At 36.9% G+C, this 19,063-nt stretch overlaps 1 protein-coding gene across 3 annotated transcripts in view; it reads left to right on the forward strand.

Moving 5' to 3' along the window:
* Window positions 1-19,063, forward strand: part of RNF212B (ring finger protein 212B) — a 60,656-nt gene that overhangs the window by 14,094 nt on the left and 27,499 nt on the right. For all 3 annotated transcript variants that reach the window (XM_027843165.1, XM_027843166.1, XM_027843168.1), the window contains exons 3-4: window positions 13,027-13,079; window positions 13,619-13,693. In XM_027843165.1, coding sequence (XP_027698966.1) covers window positions 13,027-13,079; window positions 13,619-13,693 — 128 coding nt within the window. The remainder of the gene's footprint in view (window positions 1-13,026; window positions 13,080-13,618; window positions 13,694-19,063) is intronic.

Consider the following 19,063-nt stretch of genomic DNA (forward strand, 5'->3'; position numbering starts at 1 on the left):
CCCTTTTCCTGTAGGGTAAGACAGATTTCCATACCCAATTGAGTGTGTATGTTATTTCTTCCTTAAGTCAAATCCTATGAGAATAAGATTCACTCATTCCCTCTCACCTTCCCTGTTTCCCCTCCACTGTAAGAGCCTTTTCTTTTCTGTTTTGTTGTGAGATAGTTCATCCGGTTCTACCTCTCCCTTTCTCCTTCTCCTAGTATAATCCTCTCTCACCCCTTAATTTTATTCTCCAGATATGACCCCTTCATCTTCAACTCACCCTGTGCCCTCTATCTATGTCTCGCTTTCTCTCTCTCTCTCTATATATATATATATGCATACATATAAATTTTTCCCTCCAGCTACCCTAATACTGACAAAGGTCTCATGAGTTACAAATATCATCTTTCTATGCAGGAATGTAAACAGTTCAAATTTAATAAGTCTCTTATGATTTCTCTTTCCTGTTTACCTCTTCATGTTCCACTTGAGTCTTGTATTTGAAAGTCAGATTTTCTATTCAGCTCTGATCTTTTCACCAAGAATGCTTGAAAGTCCTCTATTTCACTGAATGACCGTTTTTTTACCTGCAGGATTATACTCAGTTTTGCTGGGTAGGTGATTCTTGGTTGTAATCCTATCTCCTTTGTCCTCCAGAGTATTATATTCCATGCCCTGTGGTCCCTTAATGTACAAGCTGCTAAATGTTGTGTTATCCTGATTGTGTTTCCACAATACTTGAATTGTTTCTTTCTGGCTGCTTGTAATATTTTCTCCTTGACCCGGGAACTCTGGAATTTGGCTACAGTATTCCTAGGAGTTTTCCTATGGGGATCTCTTTCAGGAGGTGATCGGTGGATTCTTTCCATTTCTATTTTGCCCTCTGGTTCAAAAATATCAGGGCAGTTTTCTTTGATAATTTCTTGAAAGATGATGTCTAGGCTCTTTTTTTGATCATGGCTTTCAGATAGTCCAATAATTTTAAAATTTTCTCTCCTGGATGTATTTTCCAGGTCAGTTGTTTTTCCAATGAGATATTTCACATTGTTTTCTAATTTTTCATTCTTTTGGATTTGTTTTAGTGTCTTGATTCTCATAAAGTCACTAGCTTCCAACTGCTCTATTCTAATTTTTAAGGAAGTATTTTCTTCAGTAATCTTTTGGACTTCCTTTTCCATTTGGCCAATTTTACTTTTTAGGGCATTCTTCTCCTCATTGGCTTTTTGGACCTCTTTTGCCATTTGGGTTAGGCTATTTTTTAAGGTGTTATTTTCTTCAGTATTTTTTTGGGTCTCCTTTAGGAAGCTGTTGACTTGTTTTTCATGCCATCACTCTCACTTCTCTTCCCGGTTTTTCCTCTACTTCTCTTACTTGCTTCTCAAAATCCCTTTTGAGTTTTTCCAAGGCCTGGGACCTTGGAGGCTTTGGATGTAGGAGCTTTGACTTTGTTGTCTCGTTCTGGTTGTATGTTTTGATCTTCTTTGTCACCAAAGTAAGATAATATAGACTGACTCTTTTTGCGCTGCTTACTCATGATCCCAGCCAATTACTTGAGATTTAAACTCTTTGTTAAGGTAAGAGTTTGCTTCCAATGTGAAGAATGTACTGTCCCAAGCTTCGGGGGTTTGTATAGCTGTTTTCAGAGCTACTTCTAGGGACCTGTAAATTTTCAGTTCTTCCTAGGTGCTATGATAAGGGGCGAAGTGTTTCAACTGCCATAACAAGCTTCACCACACCAGTACTCCTCCTCGCCCCAGGACCGCCCCTCAGAACTGTGACCCAGATCCAACCATGGTCAAAGTAAGAGATTCCTGCCTTAGCACTGGCAAAGAGATCCCTGTAATCCCCTTCTGATCAGTCACTTGATTCCCCCTCAGTTTGTGGGCTGGAAGCTCAGAAGGCAGCCACAACCCGTGCTCAGGACTTGCGACTGAAACCTAGCTTCCCTCTCTCTCTCACTGCAGTCACAGACTTTCCCCACTGACCTTCCAAGTTGTCTTTGGCGTTCCTGGGTTGAGAAGTCTGTAAACCACCATAGCTGCCCAAGATTCAGTCCTCTGGAAATTTGTTTCACTCTGTCTTTTTGTAGGTTCTGCTGCTTTAGAATTGTTTAGAGCCATTTTTTTTACAGGTATTTGGAGGGGTTTGGGGGAGAGCTGAAGCAAGTCACTGCTTTCACTCCACCATCTTGGCTCTGCCCCTAAAGATGAATTTTTTAACAGCTCTAGTCAGCATTTGAAATACAAAAATAAGAAAAAATTAAACAAAACTATTACTTTGTAATTATGTCTGTTTGGTTCAACAATGTAGCAGCTAAATACTTTATGGTTTCCCTGTTAAGCACAATCAGGTTTCTTTGTATCAATTTTTTTGATGTTTTTCTAAGCAAAGAAATATTAAACTTTCTCCACATAGAAACAAGATGTTTCCAAATGATGTTAGTTAAGTCGGAAATAAAGTTTATGACTGGACAGCCTTCATAATTGCAATAATGAATCCACTGTCAGCTATGGAATTGAATTTTTAAAAGGAGAAAAGAATAGAAATTAATTCTTGAAGGAATAGCATTTGGACATTTTCAGCACCACACACTGCTTCCTAAACTTCATCTAACAAAAAGATAATTACTTTGTAGGACTGTCATCTAGGCTTCTACTTCTTTTCTCCAAATATAATTTCTTGTAGGTCTGAAACAATATTTTTGAATCTTTTGGCGGGTTCTGAACAGCCTTGCATCCATCCACACTCAATGTTTTCTTGTACACTCTTGAATTAGATAGAGCATTGTCATCTTTATCTTTGCTTCTATTTTCCTTTTCTTCTGAGGAATACATTTTGATCAATCTTCTTTTGTACTTTTTATGTCTTGTACAGGAACTTGCTCCTTCCTGGGAAAAGACTTGAAATCTGGATGTTCTTCACTGTTTCCATTCTTAAATAATTCTTCTGGACATAATTTAAATTCCAGCATTCTTGGTTTTTCAAATTTATCCTTCTCAAGTGAAAATGAATCTTGGTTGGACTCATTACCATCATCACCATGCTTAACTTGATTTACAGAGCGCCTGGGTGAACAGTATAATTTTGTCAGGCAAATACTGTCTTGTGCAATGCATTTAAATGCAGTTCTGTTCAAATACAGTTTCTTTTGTTCCTTTTGATCCTTTCCTTGGAGAGGAATTTGGTTATATTTGTTTACTTTTCTGTTTAAAATAACCACATTATCAAGCTGTTTTTCTTTTTTTTATTAATTTATTTTATCAATAATCACTTCCATATGCTTTTGAGTTTAAAATTTTTCTCCCCCTTCCTCCCCACCACCTTCCCCAAGACAGTGCATAATCTGATATAGGCTGTACATTTACATTCATATTAAACACATTTTCACATTAGTGATGTTGTAAGTAGACATTAAAACCAATAGGAGGAACTATCAGACAGAGGAAACAAAACTCAACAGAAGAGAAAAAAAATTAGCAATCTGGCTTCCATAGTTCTTTCTTTGGGTGTGGATAGCATTTTCCATCACAAGGCCTCTGGAGATCGCTTAGATCCTTCCATAGCCAGGAAGGGTTATGTTTATCAATATTAGTCATCATGCAATGTGGCTGTTATCGTGTACAATGTTCTCTTGGTTCTGCTCACTTCACTCAGCATCAGACCATATAAGTCTTTCCAGGTTTTTCTGAAGTCAGCCTGTTCATCATTTCTTATAGCACAATAGTATTCCATCACATTCATATACCACAACTTGCTCAGCCATTCCCCAATTGATGGGCATCCTCTCAATTTCTAATTCTTTGCCACCACAAAAAGAGCTGCTATGAATATTTTTGTACATGTGAGTCCTTTTCCCATTTCTATGACCTCTTTGGGATATAGCCCTAGAAGTGCTATTGTTGGATCAAAGGATATGTGCATTTTTATAGCCCTTTGGGCATAGTTCCAAATTGCTCTCCCAAATGGTTGGATCATTTCACAACTCCACCAACAATGCATTAGTGTTCCAATTTTCCCACATCTTCTTCAACATTTATCATTTACCTGTTTGGTCATGTTGGCCAATCTGATAGGTGTGATGTGGTACCTCAGAGTTGTTTTGATTTGCATTTCTCTAATCAATAGTGATTTAGAGCATTTTTTCATATGACTGTAGATGGCTTTAATTTCTTCATCTGAGAACTGTCTGTTCATATCCTTTGACCATTTATCAATTGGGGAATGGCTTGTATTCTTATAAATTTGACTTGATTCTCTATATATTTTAGAAATGAGGCCCTTATCAGAAAGACTGGCTATAAAAATTCTTTCCCAATTTTCTACCTTCCTTCTAATCTTAGTTGCATTGGCTTTGTTTGTGCAAAAACTTTTCAATTTAATGTAATCAAAATTATATATTTTGCTTTTTGTAATGTTCTCTATCTCCTGTTTGGTCATGAATTCTTCTGTTCTCCATAGATCTGACAGGTAAACTATTCCTTGCTCTCCCAGTTTGCTTATAGTATCAGCCTTTATATCTAAATCATGAACCCATTTTGACTTCAAGTTATTTTTCATTAACTTTTTCTTGCACATTTCTTGCAATGCCACATATTTTGGACTCTTGAATGATGGATCTTCCTTCTGTGAGGGTGTCTCTTCATTTAGATTCCCTGTGTGTTTCAGGGATACCCGGAATAAAGTTTGGATGCCCCTATGTTGTTACAGGAACCTAGAGGAATTTTACAGCATCAAACTTGCTCTGTGGGAGTGGTGAAGTAGAGAGAAGGGGAGTCCTGGGCCTTGGGGAAAGAGAGAGAGAGAGGGCTAGTGCCCCAGCTTCCTCAGTATCCAGAATGAGTTTTCAAGCACCAAGCTGAATGGATTGGTTTCTCCTCTGAGAGTGAGGGTGACTGACAGTTTACCCCAGGTCCTAAATCCCTTCAGGGAGAGCTGTCCATGTGGTGTGGGAAGCTCTGCAGGGACCATGTTTTCTTTTAAAATGGAAAGCTTGGGGGCAGCTAGGTGGCACAGTGAATAGAGCTCTGGTCCTGGAGTCAGGAGGACCTGAGTTCAAATCCAGCCTCAGACACTTAACACTTACTAGCTGTATGACTCAGGGCAAGTCACTTAACCCCAATCACCTCACCAAAAAAGCAAAACCAAAAAAACCAAAAATGGAAAGCTTGATTTTTTCCCCCTTTTTCTTTATTTCAAGCAATGATAGGTCCTTTTTGAGTGCTAAGCAGGTAGTAAAACTTGAAGAAACATATTATAATGAAGCAACAAAGTTTAATTAGGTTAGGAAAAGCTTGGTAATATTAAGAAACATGAAGTAGCTGAGAATATAATACATGGTCATGTCTTTCACTTAACCTCAAAACTGTCTCCTCTACCTTTAGCCTGGAGTCTGATCTCCCCAATTCCTTGTTATGCCTCTGTACTTAAGAGGAAGATTGAAAGTTATTTCATCAGAAACTTTTCTGTCTCCTAGTGCAGCAGTAGAGGGTATTAGCTCCGTTAGTTGTAGAAGTAGCTTAGGAAGCTGGCAATCACTTTTGGGATACAATGGTCTTCTCTGCATGCTTCACATGGTCTCAGAACTCTTGATCATTCTGGGCTCCAATACTCAGCTCCTCCTGTTACACTCATTGTATTCATTTTTTGGAATGGGAATTCTGACTTAACCTGGCTGCTTCTCTGGCTTATTGATTTGGGAAAGGCATTACTACCTGACCTACCCTCGCTATGGGGTATGGATTGCAGCTTATGGACATAGAGTTGTAGTTGTATTGGTGCCTGGGTTCTTGCCTTTCACCAAGTATCCTTGGAAGAAAGGGCAAATGAAGATGCAATAGAAGTGTCTCACTAATGGCAGTTACTGGGAAAAACCCTTTAGAGAAACCAAGGGCATTATCTATTCAGAAGACATAGCCCTGATGTATGATTTCTCAGAATTGTTTTAATGTACAATTTCTCTTAATTTGTTTTAATTTTTCTTGTGGTTATTGATAACTTGTATTTGTTCTTTAGGAACTGCCTGTTTATGTCCTTTGATCATTTGTATGTTAAAGAGTGGATCAGTAAAATTATATTTAATAGGGATAAATGAAAAGCCCTATATGGGCTAAAAAATCAGCTATACAGGTATAGAATGGGGTGAGAAAGCTGAATAACAGTTCATGTGAAAGAGAAGGGTTTGGATGGACTGCAAGTTCAGTATGAATAAACAGTGGGACTTTTTAGCAAAAAAAAAAAAGCTAATGTGCTTTTAGGTTACTTTAATAGAGGCATTATGTTGAAAATAAGGGAGGTGGTAATCCCACTGTGCTCTATCTTGCTTAGACCACATTTTTACTATGGTGTTTATTTCTGGGTACCACATTTTTGGAGGAATGTTAAAAACTAGATCATACCTAGAAAAAGATAACCAGGATGGGCGATAGCAGGTCATTCTGCTGTATAAGGACCAGAAGGAATAGTTAATTTGTATAAAAGAGATCTTAGGAGGGGAAGGGCATGTTAATATGATAATTGTCTTTAAGCATTTAAAGGGTTATCATTTGGGAGAGGGATTAAATTTGTTTTGCTTGGCCCCAAAAGTCAGAACTAGGAAAAAATGTTTGATACTTGCAGAGAGGCGCATTTTGGCTTTATTGACATTCTTGACAAAACTGTCCAAAAGTGGGATGGACAGCCTTGAAAGGTGGTGAGTTTCCTATTACTAGAGGGATGATCATTTGTCAGGAACATAATGAAAGATGGAGGACGAGAGTAGGCAATAAAAGATTTCTGTTCAACTATATGTTGGATAAAATTACCTTTGAGGTCCTTTCCTACTCTGAGATTCTGTGAATACATTTATGAGGAAAGATTTTGGTGGAATAGGTATCATTTAAGTCCAGATAGTTAATACATAGAACACATTACTGAATCCAAGTCTGTCAGACAAGGAAAATCTTTTTTTTAAAATAAATTAATTTATTTTGATTTATCAACAACACTTCCATATGCTTTTGAATTTAAAATTTTTCTCCCCCTCCTTCCCCAAGATGGCATGCAATCTGATATAGGCTATACATTTACATTCCTATTAACACATATTTTCACATTAGTGATGTTGCAAGTAAGAATTAGAGCCAATATGAGGAACCACCAGAAAGAGGAAACAAAACAAAACAGAAGAAAACAAAGAGCAAATAGTATGCTTCAATCTACATTCAAACTCCATAGTTCTTTCTTTGGATGTGGATAGCATTTTCCATCATGAGGCCTTTGGTGATGTCTTAGATCCTGGACAAGGAAAATCTTAAGAAACAGAAGTGAGTAAGGGAATTAGAGGTGGAGAAGAAATATAATAGAGAGAAAGATGGAAGTCCAGGTTGGTTTGGTTGTTGTTCTTCATACTCAAAGAGGACCAAAATGACATCACTTTGTGAGGGTCAATGTACGATGTGTCTGACTGTGGCTAATCAGACCAATGATGAGCTTGAAAGGCTCTACTACATAAATAGACTATATGAACATTTGAAATAGAGATGTCACTAAATTTGACATTTCTTTTGAGCCACAGCAATTCTGGTTTGCTCATAAAGCACAATACTTTCTTTGATGTGGGCATGCCATGTTAGGTGGTCCTCTGCCAGTGTCTCCCATTTCTCACAATCAATTCCAGAGTTCTTCAGAGAGACCTGAAGATTGTCCTTGCATTGTGTCTTCTGACCTCCATGTGAGTTTTCCCTAAAATAGTCTTTTAGGCAAATGTACATTTGTCATTCAGACAACATGGCCAGCCCATCAGAGTTTCACTGTCTTCAGTAGGATTTAAATGCTTGGCAGTTCAGTTCTAGAAAGGACCTCAGTGTCTGATACCTTATCTTGCCAGGGAATCTTCAGAATCTTTCTTAGACAATTCAAATGGAAGTGATTCAGTTTCCTCACATGGCACTAGTATGCTATCCAGGTTTCACTGGTATACAACAGTGAGGTCAGCATAATGACTTTGTAGCACATCAGTTTGGTAGGCAGACTAATACCTCTTCTTTCCTACACTTTCCTTCAGAACCTCCCAAACACTGAAATAGCTCTAACAATGTGTGTGTCAACCTCATCATCTGTGTGTATATCCATGGAAAATATACTGCCAAAGTAAGCGAACTTATCCACAGCATTGAAAATTTCTCCATTTGCTGTAACTGATGGTCCCATGTATGGGACCAGTGCTGGCTGGTAAAACACCTGTGTTTTCTTCGTGTTAATTGTTAGGCCAAAATTAGCACAAGTAGCAGATAATTGATATGTACTCTGTTGCATCTCAGCCTCAGAGACAGAATTGAGTGCAGATCTTCTCTGTGAACAAAAAGTCATACACCAACTCTCCCTCCACTTTAATCTTGGCCTGTAGCCTTTTCAAGTTAAATAATTTACCATTAGTGCAGTAGCCAGCCTTGATGCTGTTTTCGTCCTCATTGAAGGCATCCAAAAACATTGCTGAAAACATCATGCTAAAAAGCATGGGAGCAAGCACACATTCCTGCCTCACTCTGTTGTCGACTGGGAAAGCATTGTCCATTATCCAGAACCCATGCAAGCATGCCATCATGAAACTGGTGTACAATACTGAAGAATTTCTCCAGGCAGCCAAATTTTGCCATGATCTTCCACAAGCCCTCATGACTAACAATATGGGGGCCTCAATAAACATCCCTAATTAGAAACATTGGGGTTAAATTTCCAAATTTAATAATAAATAATGAAATCTACCTTCATATGAGGGACCCTTAGACAAAGTAAGAATTAATGAGTATTTTTGTCCCTCCAATTTCAAGACTATTGTGATGATGTGCTAATGTAACAAAGCTTGTTTCAGTAGAGTAACAACAGCTCATTTTGAGGCTGTTTGTCCCCATGATGTTGTATGATGTTTTCATTTGACATTACAATGATCTTAGCCAATAATCAACTCATGAGGCGGCTGCTGTTTTTTAAAATTTTATTTTACCAGATGTTTTCCTTGTGATTTGAGATTATACAGTTCTGTTTCTGTGTCTCAGACTGGGGTATAATTAGGAAATGAGAGGATGAAAAGCTAGAGAGCAAGATTTGGTAATATTGACAAAACAGGAGGAACAAGTCCAGAATAGTTGAAATAAGCCCTGAAGGGCAGGAAAGATGGATCCTAACAATACAGAAGAAGCAAAAATAAATTTTAGGTTAAGGCTAAGGACATCAGTACAGTTCTGTTAGATCTAGAACATTAAGCTTAAGTTTCACTATAGCCATGCTTTTCAATCTTTTTCATTTTGGCATACTCATAAATTTCTTAATTTACATAAAAACACCTGGTCAAGGTTGGGAGTGCCCTGCACACATTGATGAAATTGACATGACAGATTGTGCTAGTAGAGAGAGTGAGATGTGGTTGTGTGGTTTGTGGTTGTGTGGTTTATCCTTCGTTCTCAAAGAGGACCATGACATCGGGGAGATGATGACATGACTTGCAATTGATTTTGATTTGAGTGAGAGAGAGCTGTGCAAAGTCACCAGCCTCACTTTCTCCTTCTGAGCCATCTGGGTCCAGTGGCCAGATATCAATCAGGACAATTGGAGATAGCCCAGGATGCAGTGGAAGACCTTGGCCCTTTTAAGCTAAGGTCTTTTCAGGTTCTTACTTTGAGTGAGGCAACACCCATTCAGTGAATAGGCCTCTTTAAGAAGTGAGTCATGGTAATGAAAAGAAATGCAGGGAAAGGTGGCCTAGCCTTCTCAGAACTTAAATTGTATTATAAAGCAGCAATCATCAAAACTACTTGGTACTGACTAAGAAATGGAGTAGTGGATCAGTAGAATGGGTTAGATATGCAAGACACAGTAGTCAATGACTATACTCATCTACTCTTTGATAAACCCAAAGACCGCAATAATCCAAAGACTTTCATAGTAGAAACAAAAGACAGAGATGGTTAGGTACCATGAGGAGAATTAGGAATAGTATGACATCATGATTTAAGTTTCTTGGGATAGTGTTTCTTTTTTGACTTTAGCACAGTGGGAACAATATTAGGTATTTTAGAAAGAGTGATATATCCCTTGCCATGTGTCCAAATATCAAATAATATTCCTTCACCAATAATATTCCTTTTTTTTGCCCTTTACAACTGTTATAACTTTATTTAACAGCTTAGTAAAAACAGAGGTTTATAGTTCTTAACATGGTATAAGGAGACCAAAATAAAGTTTAACAATACAAAGTGCCTCAAAAAAAAAAAAGCATTCAACTCAAGAATCAGTCACTTCAACAGGACTTCCAAACTTTTCCTAATCAAGTCTTAGAATAAAGACTAAGAGCAACATAAAAGACATTAAAAAAAATGAGAGTTCATTTTTGCCAATTTTAACAATCAAGAGAAAGAAAGTCTGGCTATAATACTTAATGACATGGGCATCAGTTTATAGGGTGTCACTATTTGACAAAACCTGCTTGGAAAACTAGGAAAGAGTACAGCAGAAACTAGGCATAGACCAAAATCTCACACCATATACCAAAATAAAGTCAAAATGGGTTCATGATTTAGATATACAGGCTGATAATATAAGCAAAATGAGAGAACAAGAAATAGTTTACCTGTCAGATTTATGGAGAACAGAAGAATTTATGGCCAAGCAGGAGACAGAGAACATTATGAAATGCAAAATGGATAATTTTGATTACATTAAATTGAAAAGTTTTTGCACAAATGAAGTCAATGTAACCAAGTTCAGGAGAGAAGCAGAAAACTGGGAAAGAATTTTTACAACCAGTGTCTCTGATAAGGGCCTCATTTCTAAAATATATAGAGAACTAAGTCAAATTTATAAGAATACAAGTCATTCTCCAATTGATAAATAGTCAAAGAATATGAGCAGGCAGTTCTCAGATAAAGAAATTAAAGCCATCTACAATCATATGAAAAAATGCTCTAAATCACTATTGATTAGAGAAATGCAAATCAAAACAGCTCTGAGGTACCACATCACCCCTATCAGATTGGCCAACGTGACAAAACAGGTAAATGATAAATGTTGGAGAAGATGTGGGAAAATTGGAACACTAATGCATTGTTGGTGGAGTTGTGAAATGATCCAAGCATTTTGGAGATCTATTTGGAACTATGCCCAAAGGAATATAAAAATGTGCATACCCTTTGACCTAGCAATACCACTTCTAGGGCTGTATCCTAAAGAGATCATAAAAATGGGAAAAGGACTCACATGTACAAAAATATTTATAGCAGCTATTTTTGTGGTGGCAAAGAATTGGAAATTGAAGGGATGCCCATCAATTGGGGAATGGCTAAACAAGTTATGGTATATGAATGTGATGGAGTATTATTGTGCTATAAGAAATGATGAACAGGCAGACTTCAGAAAAACCTGGAAAGACTTGTATGGACTGATGCTGAGTGAAATGAACAGAACCAGAAGAACATTGTACACAATAAAAGCCATGTTGTGCGATGACTAATATTGATAAACTTAACCCTTGCCAGCAATATAAGGATCTAAGACATCTCCAAAGGCCTCATGATAGAAAATGCTATCCACATCCAAAGAAAGAACTATGGAATTTGAATGCAGATCGAAGCATACTATTTGCTATTTTTTTTTCTTCTGTTTTGTTTTGTTTTCTCTTTCTTGTGGTTCCTCCTGTTGGTTCTAAATCTTCCTCACAACATGACTAATGTGAAAATATGTTTAATAGGAATGTATGTGTAAAGCCTATATCAGATTGTGTGCTGTCTTGGGGAGGGAGGTGGAGAGAAATTTTAAACTCAAAAGGTTATGGAAATAATTGTTGATAAATCAAAATAAATTAATAAAAAATTGAAAAAAAGTGAGTCAAGGGATGGCTCCTTTAATTAAAAAACAAACAAACAAACTGGGAGGGAAAGACCCTTAGGATTGCTGGCCAAAAGGGAAAAGGTTACTATTTACATTCACTCTGAGCCTGGAGGGACCAAAAAATAGCCATTAAGTGTTGCTTGGGCAGGGACCTGTGGTTGTCCAATCCATGAGATCCTGAGTGAATTGGATTTAAGGCTTGATCTTTGAGAAAGAAATCTAGCCAGTAAACCCCAAGTTAACTAGGTAGCCTTCAGCATCAAAATTGATGAGAAAGTGGGATGTAAGCCTTTGAAAATAATTTTAATTTATTAATAAAGACAGGGAATAGAAAGAAAGTGTGAACTGGAGGTCCATTAATAGCCTATATAGGAATGGAGTGTTTGGGAAATTCTGACTAATCTTGGGCACATTGGTTGGGAAACTCTGATCTAAAAAATGACAGTAGGCTAAGGGCTCTTTTCTTTTTCTTTTTTTTTATTAATTTCTTTTGATTTATCAACAATCACTTCCAAATGCTTTTGAGTTTAAAATTTCTCTCCCCCTTCCTCCCCACCACCCTCCCCGAGATGGTGCACAATCTGATATAGGCTGTACATATACATGCCTATTAAGAATTAGAACCAATAGGAGGAACCACCAGAAAGAGAAAACAAAACTCAACAGAAGAGAAAAAAAAATAGCAAATAGTATGCTTCGATCTGCATTCAAATTCCATAGTTCTTTCTTTGGATGTAGATAGCATTTTCCATCACAAGGCCTTTGGAGATGTCTTAGATCCTTGTATTGCTGGGAAGGGTTAAGTTTATCAATATTAGTCATTGAACAACATGGCTATTATTATGTACAATGTTCTCCTGGTTCTGTTTACTTCACTCAGCATTAGACCATACAAGTCTTTCCAGGTTTTTCTGAAGTCAGCCTGTTCATCATTTCTTATAGCACAATAGTATTCTATATACCACAACTTGTTCAGCCATTCCCCAGTTGATGGGCTTCCTCTCAATTTCCGCTTCTTTGAAGGGCTCTTTTCTTAATATTGAATTGCCTTTTCAGATTTAATAAGAAGCCATTCTTCCCCCATCCCCCTTCTTACTATTCCTCAGCTGATGTTCACATGCTATTGGTGAACTTCCTGACTTGATACATGTAAGAATCTTAACTCTCTATTTTTCTCCCTAGAAAAATGTGCTGTATGTGGAGCTGCCTGCAAGCATCTGGCTCTCTCTGATAATGTGAGTGTGTCCCCTGTCCCCCAAATCTTACCTTAATTTAGGCCTTTAGAAAATGGGAATGAAGCACTCGAAAGTAAAGTTCACTAACCACAGTTAAGAAATGCATTTATTTGAGGCTCCCATAGTGGAAACAAAAGACAGAAATGATTAGGTACCATGAGGAGAATTAGGAATAGTATGACATCATGATTTAAGTTTCTTGGAATAGTGGTTCCTTTCTGACTTTAGCACAGTGGGAACAATATTAGGTATTTTAGAAAGAATGATAGATCCTTTGCCATGTTTCCAAATATCAAATAATATTCCTTCAAGAATGTGTTGATTCTTTGAGGGAAAAATATGTTTTAGTGGAAAGAGTACTGGACTTGGAATCAGAAGACCTTGGTTTGTATCTTGGCTCTGACAATTCCTAATTGTGTGATCTTTGGCAAATCTATTTACCTCTCTTGCTCTGTTTTCCTATTGGTAAAATGAAGTAGTTGGACTAATTTATCCCTTCCAGTCCTGATAGCTTGTGATTCCCTGTATTTCCTTTACAGCTAAAACCTCAGGAGAAGATGTTTTTTAAGAGCCCTGTGGAGACAGCTCTGAAGTATTTTAGTCACATCTCACAGGTACGAGAATTAAAGGAAAAAAAAAACCTGTTTGTCTAGACAAATTCCAACCATATCTTTCTCTTTGATTTATGAAAGTTCCTTTGAACTGTAAGTCTATGCATCTAGGAGGGATGTTGTTTTCTGTTTGCTCTCTCTTCTCTGGAAATAAAAATCTTCCTAACCAGTTAACTCCTTTACTGCATCATCCTCCTGAGGACTGTGACACTATTACAAATTCTCAAATTTTACCTTCCCAATTCTCAATGAATTCTTCTAAAGCAGTGTTATGAATAAAGGTGATTTATGGTCCTTTCCTCAATGAATAAGGATAGGTAAGAATATCCTTTAAGAACTACTTTCGGGCAGCTAGGTGGCACAGTGGATAGAGCACCGGGCCTGAAGTCAGGAGGACCTGAGTTCAAATCCAGCCTTAGACCAAACACTTGACACTTGCTAGCTGTGTGATCCTGGGCAAGTCACTTAACCCCAATTGCCTTAAAAAAAAAAAAAGAACTACTTTCATCTGTAGATCAGACCCTGGAAAGGGGTGGATTTGTAGATTTAAATGTCATTCTTCAGTATATAAAATGTAGAATTGAATGTAGGAAACAATTCCTTTGGTTCTATTCCCCCAGTAACTCTCCTTAATCACACACACACACACACACACACACACACACACACACACACACACAGGCTCTCAGAGTTCAGAAATCATCATACCACTTTCCCTACCTCATGTTATCTCTGCACTTAGTTATTTGGCTCATCTCCAAGAACATTCAGGAAGAAAAACCATTGCCACAGAATTGTAACAAATTTTCAGTGATAGTAGTGGATCCTTTAGCCTTTTTCTTGGTAGCAAGAGTTAGTTTGGTTTAGTGGCAGTAGTACTGGATTTGGAGTCAGGGAAAATGAGCTTAAACTACCTTGCTGTGCTACTTACTGCCTGCATAATCTTGGTTAATTTTATTTCTCTAGACTTCATTTTACTTATCTGTGAAAGGAGATGGGATTAAGGTCCCTTCCAGTTTTAAAACCTATGATCTTTTAGAAGGGATGATTGTAGTTTTTCCCATCCTTTTTTGGGAAGGCTGTTGGAAATTGTTCCAGACTCTCAGATTTCTAGCTTGTCTCATTTTCTTTTCCATTCTTTCCCCAGAAAGATAATTCCACAGCCTCATCATGGTATGAATCTTAAAAATTAATTTTGCTATTTTTAGTTTTTCCTTTATCTCTACTTGTTATTCTTGAGAGTTAGCTCTCTTCAGATACATGAAGATAGTTTTTAATGTCTTAGTTTTTAATCATCATTTTGCCCTGAGTGGTAGATTTAGTTCTTGTCTTTCACTTGAGTGAAAGGACTGGGGGAATGAGAAGCCAGTATCTCACTCCGTCAGTCCTGAGACTAGGGACAAAGAGAGAGGGAAAAAAAGCTTTAGCTACATCTTGTTTTTAACCACACAAGTAAGCAATCACATCTGAGAGGCTGTGTTAACATTGTGGAGAGAGAAAATCCAGTTGGGACTCAGCAAGAAATGTAAACAAGGTCAAATGAATAAAAGAGAGAGTCTTTGGTTAATAACCAAACCTAGGACTAGTTAATGATCAGTAGAGAAAATATATGTAGTCTGAGTCCTAACCTACCTAATCATGAGACCAATTAATCATGGTTAAATAATCAAGATAAGAAGATAAATGAATAAGGTTAGTTAATCATCAAGGGGCAATTTGGTGAAGTCAGCAAATTTTGATAATGTGTTTTCCTGATTTGTGAAGCTGAATTAGGAGACAAAAGGAGATAGCAACTTCCATGTTGTTTTAATCAACTCTGGCCCTAAAGTCAGAGGAATTGGGTTCAAATCCTACCTTGAAGTTACATTGTGACTTTGGGCAAATTTCTTTCTCCTTGTGCATCAGTTTCCTTAGTGTGATATAAAAGTGTGGGACTAATTTGGCCTTTAAGGCCAACTTCTAGCTCTAAATCTATGCTCCTAAACTTATCATCAGTGATAGTTTTATTGTTTATAGTCTCAGATCCCCACAGTGATCTTGCTGTGCCTTGTGACCAGCAGCTGATCTCCTATATGAAATTCTTAACCTACTCTTTGTTGGTTTTTCAGAAAAGCTGTGAGGTTGGAAACTAATAGATTTCCTTTGAATCTCAGATGGGTTATCTACAACTAACCATCTCTCAAGTGAATATCTCTTATTAAAAGGGTAAGCAGGTAAGGTGAGATAGAGTCTCAGTAAGAGAGAAGGAAGGAAAATCCATCACCAATACCAAGCAAATGATGTGACACAAGGTGTACATATTTTTTATGAAAGAACCTAGTTAAATTAGTTCCAATGTAAAGCAGAAAACCTAAATAACTGAAATAAGCAAGTTTCTTATATTTGTCTGTAGTTTTCTCAGTTGATTCCTACATAGGAGTCTCTTTGAAAGACATACTATGTTTCTTAGAAGAAAAAGAATTCTCAAGATTACTATTTCCTGAGAACTGACAATATTTGCTAGATTGTAACTTACTCAGTGACAAAAACTGTATCTTTTACAAGCTACATAAAATGTGCCTAGTGCAGTGGTGTAAAACTCTAAGTGTTAGGGAAGTAGATAGTTCAGATACCAAATGTACTTATAACCATAAAAGAAACTTGCTTAAAGTTTCTCCTGGAAGTTTGAAGATAAAAACAGTAATCTAAATTCAGGGCCTCCTTCTAGGGGACCAATTTAATCCAAGTCAATCCCCCTTTTATGAACTCCTATGCCACCGATCTGAATCACTCATTTGGGCACTTAATCATGTGCTGCCTTGTAGTATTACTTTAATGTGTGTATGCCTTATTTTTCTTTAGAAAATGTTTTATTTATCCTATTACTTCCCAATTACTTCTCCAACAAAAACAGCTAAGAAAAACAAATCACTGCCATCATATTTGACATCGTATGCAATATTAGACACCTCCCTACTGAGAGGAGGGAAGTGGTTGATCATCCATCCTTTGGAGCCAAGATTGGTCATTGAATTTACATTGATTTGTGAATTTAAGTGCTGTTTTCATGTACATTATTGTAGTTGGGTTTATTATCTCTTTTTGCCTTATTTTCCTAAGAAGATCGAAAGCTTCTGGAGGGCTGGCAGACCTAGATTTTTTTTATTTTTACTTTTTTTGGTGAGGCAATTGGGGTTAAGTGACTTGCCCAGGGTCATACAGTGTCAACTGTCTGAGGCTGGACTTGAACTCTGATCCTCCTGACTTCAAGGCTGGATCTCTGTCCACTGCGCCACCTAGCTGCCCCCAGACCTAGGTTTTTAAAAGACAATACTTTTAAAAAATTATTTTGTATAGCCCTCAGCACCTGGCCTAATGCCATATAGTTAGTAAGTACCTGGTAAATATTTAGTAAATGTTGGATGAATAGTTAAATATTTAATGGTTTCCTTAGAATCTCCCAGGATTGGTGAGACTTCATGGAAAAGGGACATTTCTGTGACGGGTTAAAAGAAAGGAATTTGGATAACAGTTGATAAAGCAGTTGACTTGCTAAATCAGAAAAATTCTAGTATGATATCAGATTCAGTACTTCTGTTTGTAAGTATCAAGAGAGAAAACTGGTTTGTTTAACTTCATTTGGTAGAGGTGAAGTGCTTCTGGTACTTTTTATTAAAATCTTTAGAGCCTAGATGAAAAAGTAACAAAAGTGGAGATTAACTGTGAATATGGTATAAAGAGATTCAGGTTTTTTTTGGATTATAACCTAAACATATCATTATTTTAAAAAATTAATAATATTCATACATTATATACATTATATACATATGGAATACTATAATGTACAAAAATAAGAAACCACTACCTGTATATTTAGCATGGATCAGATCCTCACTAGGACACTATTTTCTATTCGGTGTTCCATAGTTTATGTAAGAGGTGAAAAACTTGGACCAAAGGCATGTAACCTTTGTTCTATGGTGGGACATTAACAAAGGAAAAAGAGCCAATTTAGGGTCTCATAAGTAAAAGTCACTTTTACTTATTTCATGAGATTTTTTTTTAGAGAAAACATAAAACATACCATTAACTCATTTTTAAAATTGAGAACAGAACTGGAAAATTTTTATTTTATTATTTACTAAAATAATATTAAATATTAATATGACTAATTAAACTTACTGTTTATATTTAAATTAATTTCAACACATAAAATAGAAATTTTAGTCATTTTCTTTAAGGTTTTTTAGAACACAAAACTATATTCAATAAATTAAAAATAATATTTTAAAATATGCTTTAGTTCTATAATTTGGTCATTTTAGGGGAGATAAGATAAATGAAAAGTAGTACTCGTACTGGAGTACAAGAGATAAAGACATACAGGAAGTGAGATGTTCAGTTGTTTTTCGGTCTTGTCTGACTCTTTGTGACCCCATTTGAGGTTTTCTTGGCAGAGATACTAGAGTGGTTTGGCATTTCCTTCTCCAGCTCATTTTATAGATGAGGAAACTGAGGCAAATAGGGTTAAATGACTGCCCAGGGTCTCACAGCTAATAAGTGTCAAGAAGACTTATCTTCCTGAGTTCAAATCTGGCCTCAGACACCAGACCTGGTGCTCTACTGTTCCACCTAGCTGCCTCAAGGGGATGAAACAGAAGGACACATGGTGTGTGTGTGTATGTGTGTATATGTATATGTATATGTATATGTATATATCTCTGTCTCTGAAACACAGACTTCATATACAGAGATACACAGAGATGACTAGAAAAGAGAAACATATGCATATTTAAAAGGGATTCACACTGAACAAGTTGGCACAGAAACAAACACATAGTTGAACAGAGCTGATCAGAGGAAGGATGGGAAACCCTGGCAGTTTTGAGCAGCAGTGAGGGTGATAATGCTGTGACTGCACTGATAATTCTCCACATTATGGGGTTCAGGGTAGATGCCTCTGAGCATTTTCATTCCTCACTTTCTTTTTTCTTTCTTTTTTTCTTTTTTTAGGCAGTTGGGGTTAAGTGACTTGCCCAGGGTCACACAGCTAGTAAATGTCAAGTGTTTGGTCTGGGGCCGGATTTGAATTCAGGTCCTCTTGACTTCAGGGCGGTGCTCTATCCACTGCACCACCTAGCTGCCCCTGAGCATTTTCAAAGAGAAGTAAAAAACTGTAAACAATGGCTAATTCATTTAATCCTTGAGGAGTTTTTCTTTGATGCAACAATAACAATATTATCTTTACCAGGACCCTACCAAAAAATTATTTTTTTAAAGGGAGAGGGGCTCAGATGATATTAATTTCTTAAAAAAATGTAATTTCAGTCATTTGGTATGAGGAAGCTTAAAATTCTTAGAGAAAAAAGCAAATAGATTTTGAAAGAGACCTAG

Source organism: Vombatus ursinus, unplaced genomic scaffold (assembly GCF_900497805.2).
Source record: "Vombatus ursinus unplaced genomic scaffold, bare-nosed wombat genome assembly UNPS02014894.1, whole genome shotgun sequence".
Lineage (NCBI taxonomy): Eukaryota > Metazoa > Chordata > Mammalia > Diprotodontia > Vombatidae > Vombatus > Vombatus ursinus.